This window comes from Scomber scombrus, chromosome 14, assembly GCF_963691925.1.
Source record: "Scomber scombrus chromosome 14, fScoSco1.1, whole genome shotgun sequence".
NCBI lineage: Eukaryota > Metazoa > Chordata > Actinopteri > Scombriformes > Scombridae > Scomber > Scomber scombrus.
Window position 1 is genome coordinate 9,669,317 of NC_084983.1, and position 16,712 is coordinate 9,686,028.

The 16,712-nt window shown below is 39.7% G+C and overlaps 1 protein-coding gene across 6 annotated transcripts in view; it reads left to right on the forward strand.

Moving 5' to 3' along the window:
- LOC133994578 (RNA-binding protein Musashi homolog 2) overlaps positions 1-16,712 on the forward strand; it is a 243,370-nt gene that overhangs the window by 214,983 nt on the left and 11,675 nt on the right. For 3 of the 6 annotated variants that reach the window (XM_062433898.1, XM_062433900.1, XM_062433902.1), the window contains exon 11: positions 7,318-7,437. The exons of 1 other annotated variant lie outside the window; for it this stretch is intronic. In XM_062433898.1, the coding sequence (XP_062289882.1) occupies positions 7,318-7,437 (120 nt within the window). The remainder of the gene's footprint in view (positions 1-7,317; positions 7,438-16,712) is intronic. 2 more of the 6 variants (XM_062433901.1, XM_062433903.1) reach the window with 1 other exon arrangement.

The window sequence follows — 16,712 nt, forward strand, 5'->3', positions numbered from 1 at the left end:
TACTCGTCTCTGCTCTTTACCGTTCATCTGTCTCACTCCTTCTGTCTGCCCCCAAAATTGACTGTAGCTGCCAGCTGAAAGGCTTGTTTCACCATTCACGAGCCTACCTCCCAAACCAAAGAAAACCGTGTTAACCAGTTTAGCATGCAAACTCTGTTAGCCAGCAAGTTAATCCTGGTAAACTGCACTCCAAAGACACAAATAAATGTACTAAGTAGACCATCAATATTTTTTCTATCTTGGTATAATGTGACGGTAGATTCTGTTTTATGAATTTTATCAAGACAAAGTGTGTAATGTGTCCTTGCTCATCTAATAGTTTTAGTGTGGTATTAGTATTGTTAATTTTCACTTTCAAATTCGGGTATTGGCTATTTGCTCCATAGGGTCTCCATAAAAATATCAGCTGTCCCTAGGCTCCCCCTGCGCATTAGATAGTTGACAGTCTTCTTATAGCAGAAATGAGTGGAGTGCTCTGTGACTGATGGAGCTCCTTTGTCAATGACGGGTGAGCTGCTGCTGGCAGTTTTGGGCCAAAGAACAGTACAGATTGCATTAACATCAGTCAAGCTGTTGTCAGACTGGTAGGACATAAATAGGACCTTATTGATGCATAATGCAACAACTTTTCACTGTGACGTTTTCTGAGTAATAGGATCAGAAAGCGAGGAGTCTGTGGTGGAGGAAGGCAGAACGCCAAGAAATATCTGCAGAGATTTTTGGGAAATAGTGCATCAGGAGAAAAATCAGATGTAATGTTCATAGAAGTACATGTTTTCAGTTTGTAGGTGTCAATAGGTAACAGTTGGCCTGGCTTTGTCACCTTCCTCCAGGGCTGAACGTGGTTCAATAGAGAACTTCATTTAAAGCCTGGATGGGTAGAATTTACACATTTCTTCTTCTGCAAGTCCTAGTAGCATCGAAACAAGCCATTGTCACTGTCAATAAAGCATGTAGAAAAGTTAAGCTCTGAATTGAGCACACATACTTTCATGACTAATTGACACACAATGCAAATCATGGGGACTGACTGTTTTGGTAATTCTTCTGTTAAAAGCATGGATTTCATCTGCAGAGCAGCTTAAAAATGTGGTGACACTAGGAGGAAGACATCATCAGTAACTATGATTGGGACTAGCATTCATTTGACCGATCACATCACCTCCTTTTCTCTTCTTTATGAGCAGTGTGTAATTCAACAAAGTGCTGTGACAGTTTTGTAATAGAGAAAACAAAGCTTTTGACCTGGTCTGTGCAGGCAGGCGGTGCAAGCCAAAATCCAGAGAAACCTTGACACAAAAATTGCACCGTGCTGTTTGATCACTACTGACACTGCCCCTACTGAGTCTCTCCTCCTACTTCAGTACAGTCAAGTTCACAGAGACTCACAAAATACAGGTGCAGGTAAGAAAAGAACTGGCATGCACCCAATGAAAATGCCACTGTACTGGCATAAATCCTGGAATCTGCTATGCACAGTCATGGAAATAGAGCCTTACAGTGCCCTAGATGCACATTGTGTTCCTTCAGCACAGAGCTGACAATACCATGAATTGAGAACAATAATAATAATAATAATAATAACATTATTATCCAGTCACATTATTGGTGTCATAGCACAAGGGTGCCAATCACAGTGGAGCATGACAACAATAGCTCACCAAATGAAGAAACAGCTTCATCAGGAAATCATATTGTTCTCTGCAAGATGTGACGCCCACACCATTACATTTCTACAATGGTGATAGAAACAAAATTTAGAAATAGTTTGGTCAAGCTATTTATATGGTTGAATCAGTCTGACAGTATTTCAGTCATAATTCTATATCTCAAGTCGTAATTGGTCACATCATATTATAATCTATGCACTCTGGCGCAGCACTTCTCAAACCGGAGGCTACAGATTTCTGTATTTGCTCCAAATACTTATTAAGCTCTTGTTGAGACCAGAACCGTGCAGTGGCAGAGTGATTATGCGACAGAAACAGGTGTGGCTCTGAGACGTCTATTCTCAGTGCAATGTCTAAGACCAAATTTCCACCAAAATACCAACACCTTGCTTTGTACTGCATCATTTGAATGAAACTCCCACCTGTGCGCCATGTGTGCTGCACTGTGCACCAAAATACCACAAGAATTTTAAGTTTAGGAAAATACCAGAATGATGGAGAGCTGCTAGTGCCAGTCGTTGAGCTGCCGTGAACATAGGACCCTTGATGTCAAAGCTGTAGGGGTTAGCAAGGATATACTGTATACTCCACAGAAAACAAAGTGAGTTAAAGCTGTTTAAAAAGTCACTACAAAGAAAAAATTCATACAGGAACATTTCTGTTGAATTTGGAACTGCTCTTGTTGTGAATATGAATATTAGTATTCAAATTTGATGTTGTTTGTGTAGAGAGGGTAAAATATTAGATAAATGAGATTCATGACAGTCCCCATCTTTCTTTAGGTCTAATATTTCTTCCTTTCTGTGTGCACTCCTGAAGAAGGCTGAATTTCTGTGCTGCAGGCTTGAGGAGAGAAAGCTGAGGACAGTTCCCCGGAGTCCGGACACCAAGGCCCCTGGGCCTCCACAGCTCATAAACAGATGTGTCCTTGTCCCCAGCCAAGCGCAGCCACTCAAGTGGCAAAGCAGGGGCCCAATAATTGTGAAGAATTGAAAGCTAAATATTGGCTTTATCTCCTCAGTAATAAAAGGGCCATGAAATTGATTTAATGCTGCAGCGCTTCTCTTGGGTGGCTTCTTACAGCGTGAGCACAAAACAATGAGCAGCAGCCATCTATTAATTAACCCACCTAATCCTGCAAAGTTAATCTCTCACCACAACTTTGCCCGCAACTAACTTCCAAGCCAGTGGGTCTATTGGGGGTGTCATGACAATGGCAGCCAGGGGAAGATAGATTCAGCACTTAGGAAAGCAGAGAGAGAGAGAGGCAAAAAGAGGTGAAGAGTGCTGCATGAAACACTGTTCCGCACAGCAACCATGGGGACACTGTGAGTGGAAATACAAGGGTGGCATGGCCATCATTAGCATAGTATCAGAGTTGATTTGTGTTTTTGTGAAAAGAGGGAGAGAATATCATTTTAGTTGTTGGAATCTGTTCCTGGCATTGTGTGATGCGGTTGCAGTGGTATAAATGTGGCTGATTTTAGTAGCCTTTTTTTGTTATTCTTTTTCTCCTGCCACTATGCCGCCTTAGTCCCTTATTCTCTTCTGAGCTGTTAGATAGTTGAGGGAAAAGCGGCATTTTTTTTCTCTTCTTCACCTGCCTGCCAGTCGCAGCATGGTGGCACCTCACACCCAACAAGCACATTCATGGTCATATTGTGTCGACAGAGTTGTGAATTACCTCCTTCTCAGCCACCTAATGAAAAGCTATGTGTTTTTCTTTTCGGCTGCGGCTCATCTGACCCTGCCCTCTCACCTCCTCCCCCTCCCTCTCTTTCATCAGTCTTTTGTGTGAGCCCCTCTTCGTGGAATAGCACTACAAGCCTGGCTCGGAAAATAGGTCACCCGCTGGTGCTCCTCTCACTTCCACAGCATTCAAAAAATAATCCTCTAAGGTGTCCTGTGCTATTTTGTAATGTCTAAACCACCAGTTTCCAGAATATGGCATAGAAAAAAATGCACACACACACACACACACACACACACACACACACACTTATACACATACTCACTCAGTTAAAAAATCAAGAAAAACTCAAATTGAGAGAATTTTGAGATCTTTTTTTTTTTTTTTTTCTTGCTAGTGAGGAAAGCATTTCCTGTGGAGATAATTTTAGGAGGCTGATTAGGCATAGACGGTGTTGAGCCCAGAGTGAGGAATCTCATCACCACCACTAATGACATGCCATTCCTGTGCTGAGAGAAGAGCCCAGGCCCTGGGCATGGACTAGCCTCTGTCAGCCACCTCTAGCTACTGTGTTCATTAAGGCCAACAATGTAATTACAATTCACAGATACTGCTTCGGCTTAATTACAGACTGATTATTAGGCTGATATTTGTTGGAATAATTAGACCCTAAAGAAGTGGATTTATATGTGCATGGTATTAAAGCCTCTAGAAATTTGGCTTGAAATTGTGAAAATGCATATACGATATCAAAGTTGGGTGTCTCATTAAACATCCACAACAAATCTGAGTGGAAATAAATGTTCATAACTATTAGAAAATCTAGTTCAAAAACAGCTCATTTAGCTGTTCAATTTCTCAGGACTATGGGGGGCATGATCAGATCATACTTAATTGACAGCTTGCATTCAGCTAAAGTAACATTTTGTTTTGTTGCCATGGAATAAACTACTGAACACTATCAAATGGACCCTACTTGGTTAGAAAGCCTGACTAATAGACCTGACTAACTAGGTTAGATCACCCAAATCTGCATTTTTAGGTAACTATACCTCCTAGAGTTTGGCGCTAATGGTTTTAGCATTCTCCATTAACATGCATGACACAGTTAGCATCACTAACGTTTTGCTATTAACTACCAGATCTATTAAATTAACCATACAAATGGACCCTACAAAGCTTGAATAATCAAATAACAAACTAAGTTAGAACACCCAAATCTGTGTTTTTATTTACCTCCCAGAGTATGGCACTCATGGTTTTAGCATTATTTAGCATCTATTCACTTACATAAAACAGTTAGCATTAGCTTTTCTTTGCAAGACATTTGAGTTTATTATTAACCACCACAGTAGTCTGCTAGTTATCTTGACTAATTTAGCAGTTTACTAGCAGACTAGGGAAGACCACACATACGTGTTTTTATTGATCTATAGCTCCCTTGCTAAGAAGGTACATGTTTTAGCACTTTCAGTTTAAACTGTTTGGAAAAGGGCAGGCACTTTCAAAAATACTTGGCAGGTGATTGGATGAACCATCTGTCTATCACCATCTATTGCAGCCTTACCTTGCAAGGCAAATGGATCCACAGTGCTTATTGGTCTGAACCACCAGTTGAAACCTGACAAGATGGATTCTTGCGTGATCTTGTGAATCCAGCAGCCTAACTGCAACCCAGTAACAAGGGAAAGAAGAGAGACATTATGAAAAAATTACATAGCTATGTCAAAGGCTATGTCCTCTTACTTTTTAGGTGTTTACTATATGCACATTAGATCCCAAATTAAATTATTAAAAGCCAATCATGGATTTGCCTTCGCAGGCCTTTAAGGACAGTATTGGCATATTATAAATATTTACATATGAATGTTACAAGTACAAAATACTTGCTGCCAGATTGAAATCTCCTCTGAATGACAAATCATCCAACAGATGTCTCCATCTGATTGCAGGAAGTGTGAAACTACTGTATATCCTCCACCTGAATTGCCCAAAGAAGAAAATGTGTAATACTTTGCCTCTTGGATTACAGTGGGCGATTCTGATTCCATAGAAGCTCGCAGTAATTGGGAGCACTCCCGAGCAAAATGCAGGGATAGTCCCCAGAGGTAGTGCTATTATGCCCGTGTCTATACAGCTCAGATGTGACTATAATCTTTCATCCAAAGCATGTGACATAAACACCCCCCAGAGCCAAATTCTTTCACTAATATAATCAGGGACTTGGTGAATTGTGATCCCAATTTACTCACAGTTTTATAGATGAATAAGAATTTGCACCTTTTCAGTCTGACAGAATTGTACTATATAAAGAAAATTCAGAGGATACACATACAAAGTATATATCCTAACATTATCACTGTTCTGTAAGTTACTATTAATGTTCATTTTCAAATTATAAAAATATAAAATTATTTATTTTTTGTTCTGTTTTTATATCATTTGATATTTGCCTTATGGTCATTACTGATGTCTTTACACACCTCTGTACAAACAGTACACCATGCATTGTTTGACAATAATAGCAATCAGTGAAAAGGAAAGTTGGATATTTAAGAAAGGTTTTCAGGAGTGTGTATAGATCCATTATACATTTTAACATATATACAAAATTACATTTAGCAATAATTGAAGTACTGAGTCATTTAATCAAGTCTTGATCATTACAACGACTTGGAAGCTGCAATTAACTCACTATTTTTATTTTTTTTTATCTCTTAAACATATGGGGCCGTATTCACAAACATTGTGGGAATACTCTGAGAGAGCTTCTAACGTAGCCTAAACATTTTTGATCAAGGAGTCCTAGCATACTAGTAATTTAGGAGCAACTCTGAGCAAGGAAGGTCACACACTTTTAACTTAGTGAGGAGATGTGGTTGACCTCATTGCCAAGAATTATTCATTCAATGTATGATTGGTGTCTCTTTTGATGGAGTTATATGAATACTGTTTTATGTAGTTATCATCTCTGTTGAGCAAATTGTCAGCCTCACTTATAAGTAGCCTATGAAGTGTTTGAAAACACAGGCCTACTTATCCAGTAGCCTACTCACAGTTATTATATTTATTTTCTTATGTTTATTTACCATGCTGGTAATTTTAGTACTTAATCTATTTAATATTCACGGGTGAAAAATGGCTCATCTTTCATTCATTTCTGTGATTGTTTGCCAGTCCAGTAACAGCATTTGTTGGCATGTAAATCTTTTTTCATGCTACCAACAAATTCCAAATGTATCCAGTTGCCAAATATCTTAGTGTTGTGACCACTTCCATTTCTAGCGTTATAGTGTTATTGCATTGGGTGGAAGATATGGCCGTATCTCTAATGAGATCGACCACAAACATTATCCCTGTACGATCTAATCTTTAGCATTTCATTAACTCAATGTCATTCAGGGTTTGGAGAATATTTCTCCTACCTCTTTGTCTTTCCGCCATTTTCTCCTCTGCTTAAGAAACTCTTAAGCCTCTTAAAAGTCCTCCTCCCTGCTCCTAACAAATTTTCACTTTAGAAGCTCTCTTAAGATGCTTTGTGAATAACTTTTATCTTTACCAGTATCTAGTCTTAACTGTAAGGGGAAATTCTCTGAAAACGTCATAATTCAAAGAATCTTCTCAGATTTTCATCACTAGGAGCAACTTATTGTACTATGAAGCTTTATGAATACAGTACATTCTGTGCTTTTTCTACCTGATATTCACTGAGTTGCTCATGGCTATCTTTCTGTTTCCGTGTGTGGATCAGTGGGTCTGCAGGGTTTTGAATATCACAGCGGGTTCTGTAAGAGTCTGCTGATAGATGTCGCCCTGACATGATCCTCTGTCTCTGACAGCTATAGTTTTATCCTGTAGCTCAGTGCTGGTATCAACATTCTCCTGTAGCTCTGGGACAAACTCATCCATGTGCAGGAAGTGATGTGTGTGTGTATATGTGTGTGTATGTGCCTGCAGGCTTCCCAGCGACAGCATACGGACCGGTGGCGGCAGCAGCAGTAGCAGCAGCGCGTGGCTCAGGTAGGGGGGCCCGTGGAAGAGGCGGCTACTTGGCGTACCCACAGAGCACAGGGCCAGGTAAACGCTCTGTCCATGTTCTGTGTGGCTGCTGCTCTCTCCAACTTCTCCTGCTCTGCTTCTCCCCATAGACATACTGTAGTCCCCCGAACCCCCATGCACACACTCACCAACAATAATAGCTTAGACAGATAGCAAAATTTAACCAAGATCTATAAATATTTCTGCATAATATATATGCATAGTTCTAAAGTATTTCAAAGGCATTAGTGGACAGTGCACTTTCAGCTCCACCTATAAGAACAATGTAGGAACATTTATCGACATACCCTCAGTGTGCACATGATGCTCCTCAGCCACAACAGGACCAAGTATCCTGGTCTTTAAATGGGGTACTTGAGGAGAGCTAATGGGAATGAAGCAAAATGAGACAGTTGAATTTAAATTACTAACTAATTTAATATAATGCAGCCCAATTCCCCACTCACATGGGAGTTTTTAGACTTAAAGGTTTTTAAAAATATAAAGTTTTACATACTGTGCCTTTTTAGGTCATAAATAAGGTGCAAGAATTGGAATAGTAGCTCACAGCATTTAAAGTGCAATTTTCTTGGTATTTCCTTGCCTCAGACATTTCCATATGGAGTAGGAGTTAAAAATATGTGGATAAAGGCCCAACTAAATTAAACTACTGAGACTATCCGTTGAAACCAAGCAATAAATGTACACTTAGTTGAAATATTTGACTGGCAGATTGGATATTTTCATTGTCAGTACAAAATCTTGTTTTCTTGTGTATGATGTAATGTAATGAACACCATATACAGTAAACTAACCTAGTAAATCATCAAGATGCACAGTGTTTCATACAGAGGTGGATTGTCCCTTAAAACAGGTTTGTCATCAAAGTCGTCAAAATATGCAGTTTGACAGTGTTGAACCTATATTGTGGTTCCAGTTTGTGGCTGGTTGTTGAATAGTAGCAGTTGTAGTTAACCCTGTTGTTTATCTTCTACCGCTCTACTTATTTATGTTTCTATCCAATGAGACTTAATCATTTGAGAGTAAAGTAGTATGACCCTGCACCTTACTAATTATGGTTTGCCATGTAGTTGCAACACAAATTGAAGCTCACTCTGTTTTTGAACTTGTATGATCTATAAGTAAATTAAGTAATATTAGTCAGCATCTCCTTGTTAGTATGTAAGATGCCTCTAGACATCAACTTATAATAAACACAGTCCAGTAAGGCATACTTCTACACCATATTCACATACAAATGAATAACTGCCAAGAGATTTATTCCAAAAACGGGGTGCAACTTTCTTTCTGTCTTTAACGCAGCATTGATCGACTTGTCGGCTTCATTTAGACATCCTGCTTTTTCCACCCGTACAACTGTAGATCATTCAATAGCTGTCAATAATAGATCCCCTGACTGAACACACTGCCTCCGGTCTTTGGTGAAGAGTGTCTCTCCTAATCAGACATACTATAAGAAGCCTGTTAGAGAAAATCTGTTTCACTTGTAATTCAGATGTTGTCTGGTTTGTGCAGTCACTCCCAGAAACGGTAATAAAGTCAGCAGATACCTGCTGTGTGATGTCATGTGCTGTGACACCTGAATGGACACACAGAAAGCTACAATACAAGCGACTTTAGTGTATGCATGCTACCTGTGTATGCACACACATACAGGCAAACAAATTCAGCCACCTGTCCTCATTTGAACTTAATTCAAATCAGCAGAGGAAACACTGGAAGCCAATCAGCTGCTCTTTCTTTCACATCAGGCTATTTGATTTTGCATTTTCAAAACAAACAGTTTGCCCAACAATTGCAATGAACATCACTAAGAAGCAGGAATGTTGATTTGGGGTTAGCAGCAGCCAGGAAGCAAGAGACGTGATGGCAACCATTATGTACAGTTTAATTCTGACAGCTGCAAATGGAAGGGAGACAAGTAAATGATTATGAGCAGGGGGTGAGGGGAGGGGGGAGGCAGGCTGGAGGGTTAGAGTGGTAAACAGTGACATCATGGGCTTGTTTTAGAGTACTTACAGAGCCATGAGGCAGTTTTCAGGAAAATATAACTGTGAAATCTCTACACTTGCTCAGGATGTGCCTGCAAAGCAAGCATATTAACACAATTATAGCAGTAAAATGTGAATTTGAATAGATTTGACTAGACATTAAGTGTCTGTAGCTTGATAACTACTGTAAAGCAGCTGTATTGGAAACTAATCTGTTCTCTGTAGAAAAGATTCATAGGTGCAGTTTTGTGGTTTGGCTTTTGGACAGAGTAAAAAATAGCTGACACCTGGATCAATTGATTTATTGAAGTGTTTGAGATGCTAATAACATACGACATGGACTAATACATTCAGTGATCTCTTCTCTCTATACTCTACAGACACAGCCAGAACAGAGGACACATATTGTTTTAGCTTGACCTTCCTCTCTGTGTATTGTCTGCATCTCTGCCCTATTGTACGATTACATTTGTAGCACACTCAGCCCCAAAGCAGCACAGGAATAGCAAATTGAATGGCTTCATTTCTGTTAAATTTTGTAATTTTAGGGAAGACTACACTTTTTATTGTTTAAAAAAAAGCCTTATCTGTGATGTAAGTGTGGATTCTTTGTGCTTTGACTCCACCTACAGTTCCCATAGAGCAGCAGATATTACATACATCATGTCAGCTATGACCCAGTTAGAGGGAAGCAAGGATGGTGGGGTGTCGCCTAAATTGGCACCTAACCAAACCAAATTTTTAAAAATTATTAGATATCTCTGGTTAAAATTAGATTTTGAGACCTGAACACCATTTATTGTTTTGCTTGGTGTCTCTCTAAAAGAACCTTCCTGTGTTTATATTGTGTGCACTGTGAGGCTTGTTTGTAGTCTTGTAGACATTTTTCCATCTCTGGCAGAGGGCACTTTCACCCTTCTCCCAAATCTCAACAGACAAAATGACAGCACGCTGACTTCCCCTCTCTGTGACAGACCACTGCTGATGACAAGGTGTATTTTGGACTTCTCATTGTTGTCTGGCACTTCGAGCAAACTATACCCTAGCCATAGTTGAAGCATAGCAAAAAAAGTTACTGAAGATGTAGCCTTTGCCCCCCCAAGAAAGTTACTGAACATGAAAATACTGCACCATTTTTACTAAATATAATGTTTCCCTACATATATATTATTGTTTTCCTTGAGCTTAGTCCAATACTTTAGCATTTGAATACTTTTCATATTGTAAAAGAATTGTAGGTTAAAGTATTAAAAGCTAGTTACTATTGACACGTTTCCAATTTTAAGTACCAGTTGTCACAGTAGGAAAAACAAAACAAACAGAGTCAAAGAGTCTAGCCAACATGTTTTATTTAGTAAAAGTAAAATCTGAGGTTGTGTCTTTCTTGATATTATGTAAAGAGATGGATCCTCAGTCGATATTTGAACACATGTTGCATCACTAAGCAGTCCCTCCAGGAAATTGCAATCTTATGATCAAAATAATGAATGCAAATTCAACCAATATCCAAAATGTTTGCACAGGATTGCAATTTTACAAAATTCCTGCAATTTCTCCGCATTAAAGGTACTACCAGGAAGATTTTGATGTCAATATGTCATTGTAAATGCAATGTCCATATCTTTTGATGAGAAACAAAACAATTGACACAAGAACATCGATTGATGTGCAGGAGTTCTGCTCAAGGCATTATGGCACAAAGTAAGCCTTCAAACAGAACTTGCTTCATCAACAAAAATAACTCCTTGCTCTTCAGCCTCTGAGCTCCTCATTAAAACAAACTCAATGCCAGTTGAAACAAGAAGTAACAGGGTTTATTGGAAATGTGGTCCGATCATGAGAATGAGCCTTCCTGTCATCATACTTAAATGCGTTAGTATAATCAAAACAACCAACGTGACATATCATTACATTGTCAATTCTGGTTAGATCTCATGATGAAGAAAGTGAACTCCTCATTTGCCAGGGAAAATAACTACAACAGACCGTGCCAAACAATTCGTAAATGGTTTACACAAAAGTGGAGACAAGCTATTGTTGGTTTTTTTATCAGATTTTTCCTCGACATGCAATTTTTGCCAATTCCTGCAATTTTACCACAAAAACAGTGCATAAAACTTTGCCAATTGCAAAAACACGTTGCAAAATCAAACATTTTTGATTGCAACAATCAGAAAAATAAACTGCAAAATCCTGGAGGAACTGACTGCAGGAGGTGCAAGAACAAGGACTAGTCTTGATGTATGTTGGTGAGGCCGTTTCCGAGACGGTGGCTCCAGGCGAGAAATAGATCACAGAGATCTGGCTACTGCAGAGAGTTTACCATCGCCTGGAGGTAGAGGTGTGCAGGCCCCGTGTTCGGCTTTACAGGCTGGTAACACAGTTTAGAACCTGATTTGAACTACTACAGGGAGTCACTGGAGGGTGAAAAGGACAGCAACATAATGTATCAGTTGGAGGGGCTGAACATCTGCATAGTAAGGCCAGCAAGGAGGAAATTGCTAATCTGGAGATGACTAATGCATGCAGCAGCACCTGGGCATGTACGATCCACCTCTTCTGCTGATATGAAGGATGAAGCCGCACAAATGAGCTGCAGTTGCCATTTTTACTGAGACAGACAGGTAGTTGAATTATGAACAGACTGCTATTATTACATATGTATGTCATCAACAACTGTCATATTGATATGCACACAGAAAACATATTTAATGAATGCCCAGATAATTCAATAATATCTAAAAAAAAATATGACTATTTTGTTTTGTTTTTTCATTCATGGTCTGACTTATCTGAAATATCCTGAGCTATAGCATTGTCAGATAGAAACAGACTAAAATGCAAGTGATGAAGATGGTTCTGACAGTCCAGGGAACTCCACAGGTCCCAGTCTACTCTGGTTGAGTGTTTTCCTGAGTCCCTCTGAGCTTCCTGTTAAGCTCAAATGTCAGTCTCAGATCTCAGCTTTACTAGTGGTGTACACACAAAGACCCACTCAGCTGCTTTAAGAGGTCTAGGTACTTGTTATGTACAGTATGTCTGATTTGACTAGTATTCAGAACTGAAATAGTGTTGTCTGTGGTCGATGGTGTGCTGAAATTGGACTGCAGTGTAAATTGCAGTGGTTCTTCTGCCAGTTTCGTTGGGGCTCAGGATGGTGTTCATGTTTTTGAAATCCCGTTCCTCCCCTTAGTTAGTTATTGAGCTTCTTTGTTCTGCTCTCTCTTTTACTCATCTCACTTCTCATACCTCTTTTTTCTTCACTAATAAAAAGAGGGAAACTCATGTGACAGACATTTCCAAATTAAGATCATTATCAATTTCCTCCCAACAAGCTCTGTGATCTTCAGCAGTGCCTGAGAGGAGACCAGGATTGGTTGTGTGCACTGGGCTTAATCAATCTGGCTCTTAGTGAGCTCAGGTCTATTTGTCCCAGATGCTAATCTACAGAGCTCAGCTCTGGGGCCAGAAGCGCTTTACATGTATTTGCTGCAAAATAACATGAGCAGGCATGCCAAGCCCATCCTGCTCCGGTTTTTGTCTAAGGCCCAGGGAAAGATGTGACACATCGGGGAGGGCAAAGTGTCCCTTTGCGCTTTCACCATGAAGCGGTGGCTCTCACAGCTGTGGGTAGCAGATGCTCTGAGGTTACAGGCACAGGCCTTTAGGGACATCACCACTCTGCCCTCCAGGGGCTGCATACATAACACACTCTCCAAAGAAAACTTAATGATGGCTGAATGGGAGTAAAATAGTCCTGCGAATTCATGTATGACATACAGTATGTTTTGTATCCTTAATCAGGCCAACAGAAGTTACAATATAATTTGTATTATTATAGTATTTTAAAGTGGCTTTATTTCCAAATATATTATTTAACTGTTTTTTACTCATTTTAATTGCATACAGATTTCATATAAAGACATTTTGTAAGATTGTGAACTGTGTAAACACAATTCATATTTTCCTTGTCTCTGTATCTGAATGATTATTAGTTGTAGGCTGTATCACTCTCAAATTTCAGCCTTAGTGAGTCTTAGATTTCTTCAATCCACATAAGCCTGACCAGACATGTTTGAAAAAATGTGTCCAGCCGAAAGGCCAGGGCTGTCAGCTCTGAGCCCGCTCACAATAGGATAATCTGTGCCGACTGTCGATAACTGAGTGCCCTTTCTCAGCCCCATCTAGACCAGATCCCACACAGGTTAAAATCTGCATTAAAATCATTTAGTGTGGCCTGTGTGGGCTTCCCTGCAGCATATTAGTATGCACTGATTTACCACACAGTTTTACCCCTGATTCCGTATTCAGTTTCCTTTCCTCTTACACTTCCCTCTACCACTCCCCAGCCAAGATATGAAGGTAAATATTAATCAGTAGCTCTGTTGAGTTTGTCCATCACTGGAAAGAACTGTAAGAAAAGGGAAAAGCAGGCATAAAATGAAAAGTAAAAAAAAAACAACAGAGGCCTGAGTATGGGTGAGTAAATGCAAGAAGAAATCATCTGTTAAAATTCATTAGCCAAGCTTCTCTGAACACAAAATGACAAGACATTAAATATGTATTATTTATGAAATGTCTGTGCTCTCTGAAAAGGGTGTCTAGTGCTGTTAATTACTCAGCCATTCATTCAGAAAAGATTATTTCAAATGGAAAGTGAAAACAAGGCTAGACAGCAAAAGAGCTGTTAGTTTCTTTCACGCTATTTTTAAATGACATTGGTGAAAATGGAAAAGCTAATTATGGTAGCTCTAAAATTCAAAGCTAATTTGAGAAGCAGCATGTCAGGTTTATTGACATCTTCTGTAGAGTGATGTGGTTTGATGGCCACCAAGGAATCTCTCTGGCGCCGCGAGGGAAAGGGAGGAGTGACTGCATGAAAAATTATTCCTCGCAGGAATGAAAATAACTTTTGGTAATAGATTTTTATATTCCCCTATTCCCTGTATTCCCCGTTCGCTACTCTAGAAATAACAGGAATATTTCTCGTGTCGATGATAAGAATTAGAACTAAAGGCCTCTATAACTGATGAGTGCAAACATTACTGAATTTATTTCAGCAACATCAGAAAATATTGTTTATAAATACAGGTTTCTATTGTTGTATAGTGTCAGGCCCTGTATTAAGAGACCTGTCAGTCCATTTGAGAGCAATAGCAGTTTCCAACAGTGTTTTAAATTGTGCTGGTGGAGTTGCTATTTTGTTAACATTTGGAACAAGGGGCCATGTCTTCAAAAGTATGTATGTGTTAGTCAGCATGATGAGTTTCTGTGGAATTTAATATGAGGAAACTCGGTGCAGAACACTGGCAAACTTATGAAAATATTTTTCACCTCCTGAAGTCCCAACAGGCCCGGGGGAGCATGGCGCTATATTTTATCATCAGCGTGATTAGCTTTATTTTCCAACTAGCGAAAAGAAGAGCAGCAGTACTTTCAAGGTTTGTGATTCCTCCTTAAAGGCAGTCACCTGGCAAAGTGGGAACGGGAGCAGGGCATTTATCCACTTAAAGAGAGCCACCCCGATGATGTCAGTAGCAGATGACTGCAAGACACTCCCCTCTCCATCGCCTCGCCGCCAGCTTTGGTCACTGAGGGCAGAAGGGAAAGAGGGTGGGGGTAGGGGAGATAATTATCAGTATAAATGAAGCCCTGCGAATGATTCGCACTGCTGGGTCCCCTGATCTAGTCTCCAAGGCAACCTCAGCACGCTCATTTGTTTTGTAGATGAGTAATTACATCCAATTAGTGGCCAGTGGAAAAAAAGGAGTCCAAGAAAGGCCCATTGTTCTGGATAGATTGTGTGAATATTAATAGTGGGACGGACTGAGGCACAGTGATGTGATCGGTGATACTAATGCAGCTGTGGGCACACTCTGCCCAGTCTCATCCTGCATAACAGATCAGATAGCCACTGATGAAAATATATGGCTTTGGGAATGTGTGCCTGCATGTTTGTGGATGAGTGTCTGAGAAGTACTCTTGTCCAGCTGCCTCCATCAGGCCACTTTCTTACTCGAGGCTGCCACAATACAGCGGCATGCCGTGTCTGAAAATTCCTCAGATTTCTGCGTCAGAGGAAAATGATCTCAGAGGTTCAGTTGACGTCACCTCAGTAGAAGAATTATTTATTGTGTATTTATTGTGGAGTATGCAGTATATTTTTGTCAGCATTCACCAAACACCCAGCGCTGCCTAATATGTGGTACTTTATAGATTTGAAGAGTTCCAACTTGGTGCTTATCGTCCTTGGTCATTATTTAGTGGTCCAAATGTCATAAGATCTGTACTTTGTAATGTGGTAAATGTAGTTTAGTTACTTACAATTACAACCTTATTTTGAATCTACACCCTTTTCAGTAATCTGCTTATAATAATGTTTTGATTGAACATCCATAGTTTAGTGTGGGCTTGGTATTAATATGGATAATAATAATAATCTGCCGTCAGTCTCCATCATATAAATCAGACATAAATTCTTGTTTCATGAGAAAAAAAAACCCTCACTTTATTTCACTTAACATAAATGACATTAGATTGTTCAAGATTCATTTTCAGTCATTTTTGAGTCAGTTACAAATTGTATGAAAGTGATTTTTTGCAAATGGGTTGACTTCTGTTCACTAGTGAGGCAAAGTGAAAGAATCAGAAAATGGAAAGTCATGGCTGCTTGTTTCCAGTCTCTTCATTGTTCTGAACTGGTGACACATTTGGTATGTCTTCCTTATGAATTCCCAATAACATGGTTCGTGCTATTGTCAGATGTTTTTCCCGCCACTATAATTATTCCATTGATCCAGTTTTCCTCATTAGCAAGGCCAATCAATTTTCTGTGACATTTGTCTAAGTGAACTAAATAGAATGATTGGTTCTTGAGCTTTGTTCAATGTGTCAGGCATTATGTGACGTACGTGGGAAGCCTGCCGTATTTGGAGCCTATAATTTGATGAGTGGGCAGACAGCCCACAAGTGGTGAGATCAGAGTGCTAAAAAGCATTGGCGGAGAAACATGGCTGGTGCTTACATTCCATTTGGCAGAAGTGGACTGTCTCACTCTGAATGGGTTGAGGTGAAGTGGCTTTGAATGGCTGTTCGCTCCAGGACCCAAATAAAAAAACAAACACACAGCAGGGGAAACCCACCATGGAAAAGCCGGTGTCACCAATCTCGGTCCCTCCTGAGTAGATTAACTCTGTTATCAAAGAGGTGTGAGAAGGAGCAGTTTCTTTTAATTGCACTCTTTATAAGAGCAGCTTGTCTCAGATTAAGAGGACAAGCAATAAATGTCAGCACGACTTATTG